Consider the following 8202-nt stretch of genomic DNA (forward strand, 5'->3'; position numbering starts at 1 on the left):
AGCAGCGGCGGCCTTATCCATTGCGAGGCTCTGGGCGGCAGATCTTTGCGAGGCCCTTGTCCTTTGTGCAAAGTATGTGAATTGAAATAGTAGGCACTTATTAATATTAATATATACTGTATTATAAATTAAATTTATTTTATTGTTATAACTAATAGCCAAAGATAAAATAAAAAGTTTTAAATATCAACTTTTTTCTACTTGGTTGTTGCGCGAGGCCCCTCTAAGAGCGAGGCTCCAAGCGATTACCCTGCTCGCCACCCCCTAAAGGCTGCTATACACCATGGGTTAATTCTCAAAGGAGTAACCATGCATGCCTGATTTTGAGTCATTCCTGGATGTGTGGGGGGAAAATTTTAACAGCTTCGGCGACCTGTACCGACCACCTGAGTAGAACTGGAAAACCATTTGATTTTCCTGGCGCAGTGTCAGACTGCGCAGGCCGACCTAAACGTGTGTGAGAACAATGTCTCGTGAATGTTTGGAAGAATTATTTTCTATAACCTTATTAACTTTTATTATTTATAACCTAATAAATTAATTTTTCAGGTTATAAATTATTTTCGGATCAAAAATTTCTTGAGTAAATTAAAATTATAAATAATTTTAATATTTAGAAAACTTCTCAATTCATTTCTTCCGTTTTCATAAAACATCTTGATACTCTTTATCATTTTCTTCTACATTTTAAAAAATTTATTGTTTTAATATCCAAGTAAATTAAAACATGACAACTTAAAATAAGACAAAGTTTAATAAATTCTTTTTAATTATTAAATTATAAAATTAATTTGCGATAATAATGTTTACAATTTGTACTAATATCGGATGTGGTTGAGAATTATTAATATATATTCGTCTATAAAATTTAATCCATGAATTTTTTTGGTAGTAAAATCGACTTGCCATTGTCTTTCGCTGATAATTGATGCTTTTTAACATAATCTATAGCCCAAGATTTCTCTTGAAAAATTAATTTTGTGATCTGAAATAATTCCATTAAAAAATTATTCGTATGAAAAATTAATTTTGTGATCAGTGCTACCCAAACCACTACTACTACTATTTACACCATAGACTTCTATGCATACTTTTTTCCCGCGAGTTTTAATAGAATTTGTTGCCAATAAACATCAGTGGCGTAATAATAAACACAATGGCGTAGCGAACATAACTGCACCCGGGCCGCGACACTATATTGGCGCCCCCTCCCCCTCCAGAAACAAATTTTGTTATTCTTGGAAACCATTAGGCTCCCCTCTGCCAGTGGCGCCCGGGGCAAGCTGCCCCACCCTCTGCTGAGAGGTTTTCTTCGTTTTTGGGCGATAGGAAATTCAAAAGTTCCTCAAGGCCAGGCAGCCTCAAAGGATTAACCCATGGTGTATAGCAGCCTTAAGGCCGCCACTGACCATAGCTGTAAAAATCTAAATATGTTAAACTTAATAGATTTTTCCTCGTTTGTTTTCTAACTAATTCGTTATAGGACTAGGAGTCCACGAAAATTTCCAAAATTTACAACTTTTCGTTCACTCTCGTTGAACTGGAAAAGTTTCTGTTTATATTATGTCTAATATTACGAAGAAATCAGTCCCTACTGTACTCAGCTAGAGATTGGTTCCATTTTATTTCATTGTCGATAGACAAGTGCCGCAGCTTAGCGCTTTTTACTCCGGAAGAAACAGAGAGGAAGAGGTGGTCTTATAGAAGACGACCAATCCGAGGAAGACAGGGAAGAGGTCACTTTATTTAAGCGACCAAACCCGGCCTTATAAGAGACGACCCCCGCGAGAATGCCTTCCGGGAGGACTTGGAGGGAAAGCTAACCCCTATTCAGGCGTCACTGGCAAGGAGGAAAACCCGGAAAAACTCCAGCTGCCAGCTCGTCCGAGTGAGGCTCGAACCCCCCCTCCGATCGAACTCCAGTGTTTAGGGTCTGGTCACCACTATTAAGCGGAGACGGAGTCCACTCGGCCACCGGTGGGCAGAGATTGGTTCCGTTAAGACGTTAAGCTTTTAAGTAATATTCCAGCTCTTTCATCAGGGTTTTGTTTATGTTCCCAATTCACTAATCGCTTAATTATTTAACAATTCTTAAGTAGAAATAAGTCGAAACCAGTTACTTTGTACTCGAATATTTGTAGTCTCGGGGAAAAAATGGAAAGACAAATTTCTATGACAACAGATACGTAAACCGTAAATTTAAGGAAAATAAATTCTAAAGCTTTTACCGTACCTCGTGCATCTCTCTAATTTATTAAATTTAGTTGTAAATGATGCTGCCAAAGTAACAGTTAATTTTTTAACATTATAGAAAAATTGCACACGTTTTTTTCTACATCCAATGGGCTATACAAAATCGTAATATTACTGGTTTAACATTGAAATCCGTAAGTAATATAAGAGGAGAGAGCAGAATAAAAATATCAAATGTTTTAATGGATTTTTTTAAACTCTTGTCAACTATACGGAACTATTGTAAAAACATACCAGTAAATTCTTATCGGTTATAAGTTATAAATCTACTCGCTATTCACATAATCGGGCGAGGGCGGCCAAATATCTAGCGGGCGTGCGGCTAACGGCTCAGAACCTGCCCTGGATAAAGTTGGATGCGGTATACGTGTAGCATCCACCCGAGGTCCTAGACTTTTACCGGCTAAGGGCTGTTTCACACTATAACCGACTGGACCGACTGGTCCGACCCGACCGGTTTTATAATCGGACCGACTAGTAGTAAAAGCATTCACACTGAGTACGATTATATGTCGGTGGCCGACTCGTAAGGACCAATCGGAAAGCGTGTTACAGATTAATACACTAGCCAATCATGGTAAGTTTTTCAATGTAACAGAAAACATGGCCTTCATGGAAAGCGATTGTGCATTTCGAATTGTTTTAAAACATATTTCTTTCGTATCTAGAAATTGTAGTTCTGAATATGCTACAATTTATCGTCAGGCCATATCTTTGGCAACAATATCCATTGCAATATTTTATAAACAGCACAGAGGTCATAGGCAGTTAACGAACCTCTTTGATAAACGTTTTGATAGCAAATTTTTAAAATTTGCGAGAAAAAAGTACATTACACTTTTAATAAGCTTAAACAAGTGCATCATCAATAACGATGTCGAAGGTGTCAAACACTTTATGACAGAAATAAAGAGAAGTGCAACAATTTTACTGATATATAAGAAGTTCAGCACGAAAAGAAAAGCATTGGGTTCGTCCTATTTTATTGGAGCGAGAGGAAAAGGGCGAATATAGAAGTCTTGTACAGCAAATGCGGATATGTGATAAATCGGGATACTATATGTATTTCAGGATGAGCCCAGAAAGGTAAGTTTTGACACTTTTGCATTCCATGTTTTATTTATATTTATTTCAATCTTATTTTAATCTAATAAATCCTTAGTGTATAATCTGAGATACGAGTTTATATACAAACTACTCAAATGTAAAGATTGAATAATTCTACTAACAGAATATTTTGCTAAATGATTTAGTTAGTTCTATAATATAGCATTTTTATAAATGTTAGTTCATTTGCATAAACTATTGAAGAATGTTTTTGTAATGTTAAAATTTGTTTTTTTTTTATGTTGCACTCCTAAAATAAATTATACACAANTGCTAAATGATTTAGTTAGTTCTATAATATAGCATTTTTATAAATGTTAGTTCATTTGCATAAACTATTGAAGAATGTTTTTGTAATGTTAAAATTTGTTTTTTTTTTATGTTGCACTCCTAAAATAAATTATACACAAAAACAATCCACTTCAAAATTGAGAAACACTACTATAATGTATTTAATTAAAACATATTTCATGCAAGCCAGATAAAGTTTCCATTAGAAAAAAACTATAGAAATTCTTATTCTTTCAGATGAATGTCTAAAAATTTTCACAAAAATTTAAATTCTGTAATGTCAAAATTACATAACAGATGAAAATTGAATTTATGAATGACTTTCAATAATATTTATTTGTATTTTTAGATTTGATGAATTGTTGAGCAAAATTGGCCCANTTTTATATTGCACTCCTAAAATAATTTTATATACCAAAACAATCCACTTCAAAATTTAGAAACACTATTATAATTTATTTAATTAATACACATTTCATGCAAGCCAGATAAAATTTCCATTAGAAAAAAACTGTAGAAATTCTTATTCTCTTTCAGAAGAATGGCTAAAAATTTTCACAAAAAATTAAAATTCTGTAATGTCAAAATTACATAACAGATGAAAATTGAATTTATGAATGACTTTCAATAATATTTATTTGTATTTTTAGATTTGATGAATTGTTGAGCAAAATTGGACCACTAATTACAACTAAAAATATAACTTTTAGGAAAAGCATATCACCTGCTGAACAACTTGCATTGACATTAAGGTTTGTATCAAGGCTTTACAATCAAGTTTTAATATCTATATAATTCCAAAACAAAGTATTTGTATATGTTACAATTTATTTTGCTAAAATAAATATAACATATTTCTATAACTATAATTTTTATTTAACATGCTTAAAAAATAAGTCAGGTGGATTAGATCTTACAAATAATACTGGTTAGTGCAATTTTTCTGTATTACATTTCAAATAATTACAATTGAACTAACCAGTGAATCTGAAAAATCTTAATCTTTAAGATTCTAGATAAGGTTGCCTGTAAGGAAAATAGTATTTCAGATTTTCCTTATAGACATTATCATCTTAAATTCTTCAGGTTAATTGAACTGCATATTAATTTTAAATAGTAGTTTAATTTTTGTAACTTTTTATTAATTCAATTTTTTCTTGGTTAACAAAACAGATTTCTTGCACATGGAGGAGAACAACAAATATGTGCATTAAATTATCGCATTGGTGTTTCGACAACACATAATATAGTGAAACGAGTATGTGATGCAATATGGACCGTGTTTTCTAGTGAATATTTGAAGGTAAACATTATACTTTTCATGAATTTTTAAAGAATATATCATTTCAAATTTAACAATGTTATTATTTCAGATTCCTGATAAAGAAGATTTTATACAAATCAGCAAAAAATTTAATATGTATTCCAACTTTCCTCAATGCTTAGGAGCAATAGACGGTAAACATGTTGTTATTCAGCAACCAAAACATTCTGGTACCGTCTATCATAATTACAAGGGTACGAATAGCATTATTTTGATGGCTGCATGTGATGTTGAATACAGATTTACAATTGTTGAGATAGGTGCACCCGGTATCTGTAGTGATGGAGGGGTGTTTAGTAATTCTGTATTTGGAAAATTAATCGAACAAAAAAAATTGGATTTTCCTGCAGATGAGAAATTGGCAGGGTCAAATGTTAAGGTTCCATATTGCTTGGTGGGGGATGAGGCCTTTCCTCTCCTTCCAAACTTATTACGTCCTTACCCTGGTAAAAATCTACCTCTTGAACGGGCAGTCTTCAATTATCGCTTGTCTTGTGCAAGACGCATAATTGAAAATACATTCGGGATATTAGCAGCCAGGTGGCGCATATATAAAAATATTATTAATGCTAATCCTGAAAACGTCATAAAATTTGTACAGGCAACAGTATGCCTACATAATTACCTCAGGACATGTGATGTAAGATGTTTGTCCCAGGAAGGTGCTTATTGCACCAGTAATTATGTGCACCAGTAATTATGTGGATTCTGAAGGATTTAATGGTGAAAGAAATCCCGGTCAGTGGCGTAATGAAACAGATACAAATGAAGCAATGACAGACATTACTACATGCTATTTTAAAAATAGTGGTAGTTTTGCGAAGAAAGTTCGCGAATTATATCAAGACTTTTTTATGAGCGAACAAGGTCGACTTCCTTGGCAGAATGAAGTTGTAACAAGAGGATCAACTCCAGAATTGTATAAATAAATTATTCTAGTAAAAAACCGTAAAAATAAAATATTATTTACATATAAAAATAAACTTTTTTATTCCGATTCCTCTGCTTCTTCAAAGGCTTCTTCAATTTTTTTCCGTAAATTATTTTTTTTTTACATTTTATTTCGCGGAAACGTTCTGTCAGTGACATGAAATAATAATAATCACTATCATGTTTAGTTTCCACTATGGGAGTATTTGTACTTTTAAGTAGGTCGAATAATTCCTTCTCCCAATCATTTTTTCTTTTCTTTTTGTTACATCCATCTGAAATTACAATTTATCATTTATAGAAAAAGAAAACTTATAATGTAAAAAATGATAAAATTAAATTATATTTACTTACTTAAGCCACTTGAACTTGAAGCTGAAGTGAAAGTATTTAAGCAGTCATCTATGTCATTGTTTTCTACGGTTAAAATGGTATCTGGGCAGGACATTTCAAATGTGTTAGACTCTACATTTTCTTTATTTGAGTCTTCTATAAAATTTAAAGTAAAATATACATTTAATATTTTTAAGATAAATGCTGTGAGCATGTACTATGCAAATAGTTATATTTTAAATGCTTATAGAAGTCATACTGAGTAAAACTATCTAATCAAATAAACTTTAAATTTTTGTTGTAATTTTTTCACCCAAATAAAAAAAAATTCAGTAAACAAGTTTTTCTCTGCATAAATGGGCAGGATATGAAGAATGTTATTTCATATATAAATGTTTCAATGTACATTTATCTATTCTATTAAACAAATGTACTTTACTGTTTTAATTAGCAGATACACAGAAAAAACTTTAATATATAATTGATAAATTCTAGTTTTATAAAAATAATAAAACTGATATCTTTCTTATAAGCAGTAATTAAGCTCAGATCAAATTTAATTTTACATCATTTGTCTAGGTACACATTTATTTCCTAAAACTAATTTTTACCATACTCTGTATGATATCTATTGTGGGATTATTAAATTTTTAATTACTAGAAACTGTAGAATCAAACATTAATTTCTTAATATTGTCAAGTAAGAGGATATATTTAAAACAAACCTGAATTATTTCCTGTATTTGCTTCTCCCAGATTTATGTGATTTTGGGAAGATTCCTTTTCCTCAACAAAATTACTTATTGTGCTTAATAAATAAAATATTTGATAAAGTATTTTTTATTATAAAAATTGAATAAATATCTGATTATTTATACAATAATTATCTAAGATAACTTACTTTATTTGTTCAATGCCTGGTCGCAGAAACGAGAGCATATTAAAATATGCCCATTGTTGTCTCTTGCGACCTCCAGAACCACTAGGAAGATTCTCCTCTTTACTTTTTCGTCTATATTGGTCGCGGATATTCTGCCACCTTTTCTTCACTAGTGATTCTGAAAAATATTTTACATTTACAATGTGATAACTTATTAGATATATCTCGTCATTATTAGATTATTAGATTAGTCAATCACGTACCTTCAACTTTTAGTTTCTTGGAAATCTCCGTCCAAGAATTATTCTTTTTATATTGTCTTTATCGCTCGCCGAATATCGTAAAGCCACGGATATGTTCTGACTTTGTTTATTAAACACTCCGAGAAATCCATACTTTCCGCCATTTTCTAACTTCGACGTATATTGTATAAATCTAAACTCTGATTGGTTCTAGCTTAAAGCTCTCATTGGCTGTAGCTCACCGACTGCTCCGACCCGACTACAAATATTTAACTTTTCAAATCTGTCCGACTGGGACGACTACTCGGTCGGCAGACTGCTGTTGCCATGGCAACACGACTTGGAGTCGAACCAGTCGGTCTAGTCGGTCATAGTGTGAAACAGCCCTAAACCGGGCGAGGTCGTTGCTCTGTAAAGTGCGTGCTCAAATCTGGCTTTCTGGATGCTAACAATACAGCGCTTCCACTCCATCACTAATATTTTAATATGCAATAGCGATTTTTTTTCACGTATAGTATAGAAATTTGTAATAAGATACATAATGTGGTTATAATAAAATATTGTGCGATTATTTTCATATAATTAAAATTAATATGTATTTATTTGTTTGTAGAAATGGGCTGGCAGAATTACATTTTAATAAAACATAAAATTCATCTGGATACGAGTCCAAGTTTACTTGTTATGTCTAATCACCAGGAACAACTATTTCCATTGCAGAGACAACCTTTCTTTAGAGGCTATGCCTCTGCACGAATATGTAAAACAGTTTAAAATGTCCACAGGTGACAATCCCAACACAATTAAAAATATAATATTTGTTTGTAGAAATGGGCTGGCAG

General features: G+C 32.2%; 2 protein-coding genes across 2 annotated transcripts in view; one reads left to right on the forward strand and one right to left on the reverse strand.

The window, feature by feature from the left end:
• The first annotated feature begins 3283 nt into the window (after positions 1 to 3283).
• LOC111614705 (protein ALP1-like) lies at positions 3284 to 5672 on the forward strand. The gene is made up of 4 exons (XM_023356071.1): positions 3284 to 3339; positions 4302 to 4403; positions 4825 to 4954; positions 5025 to 5672. Exons 1-4 carry the CDS (start codon positions 3284 to 3286, stop codon positions 5670 to 5672), a joined length of 936 nt encoding a protein of 311 aa, XP_023211839.1.
• Positions 5673 to 5880: 208 nt separating this feature from the next.
• LOC111614706 overlaps positions 5881 to 8202 on the reverse strand; it is a 3892-nt gene continuing 1570 nt past the window's right edge. Inside the window, exons 2-6 of the mRNA XM_023356073.1 lie at positions 7140 to 7296; positions 6964 to 7046; positions 6260 to 6394; positions 5960 to 6180; positions 5881 to 5910 (exon numbers count right to left, since the gene is read on the reverse strand). Of these exons, the coding sequence (XP_023211841.1) occupies positions 5881 to 5910; positions 5960 to 6180; positions 6260 to 6394; positions 6964 to 7046; positions 7140 to 7296 (626 nt within the window). The remainder of the gene's footprint in view (positions 5911 to 5959; positions 6181 to 6259; positions 6395 to 6963; positions 7047 to 7139; positions 7297 to 8202) is intronic.

This window comes from Centruroides sculpturatus, unplaced genomic scaffold (genome assembly GCF_000671375.1).
Source record: "Centruroides sculpturatus isolate CEXI.00-Female unplaced genomic scaffold, Cexi_2.0 scaffold2183, whole genome shotgun sequence".
In the NCBI taxonomy this organism is placed as follows: domain Eukaryota; kingdom Metazoa; phylum Arthropoda; class Arachnida; order Scorpiones; family Buthidae; genus Centruroides; species Centruroides sculpturatus.

Coding starts and splice junctions, on each gene's coding strand:
- LOC111614705 (XM_023356071.1), top strand. CDS start 3,284: ATGCGGATATGTGATAAATCGGGATACTATATGTATTTCAGGATGAGC. Junction 4,404..4,824: donor CAACTTGCATTGACATTAAG/GTTTGTATCAAG, acceptor TTAACAAAACAG/ATTTCTTGCACATGGAGGAG. Junction 4,955..5,024: donor TTTCTAGTGAATATTTGAAG/GTAAACATTATA, acceptor TTATTATTTCAG/ATTCCTGATAAAGAAGATTT.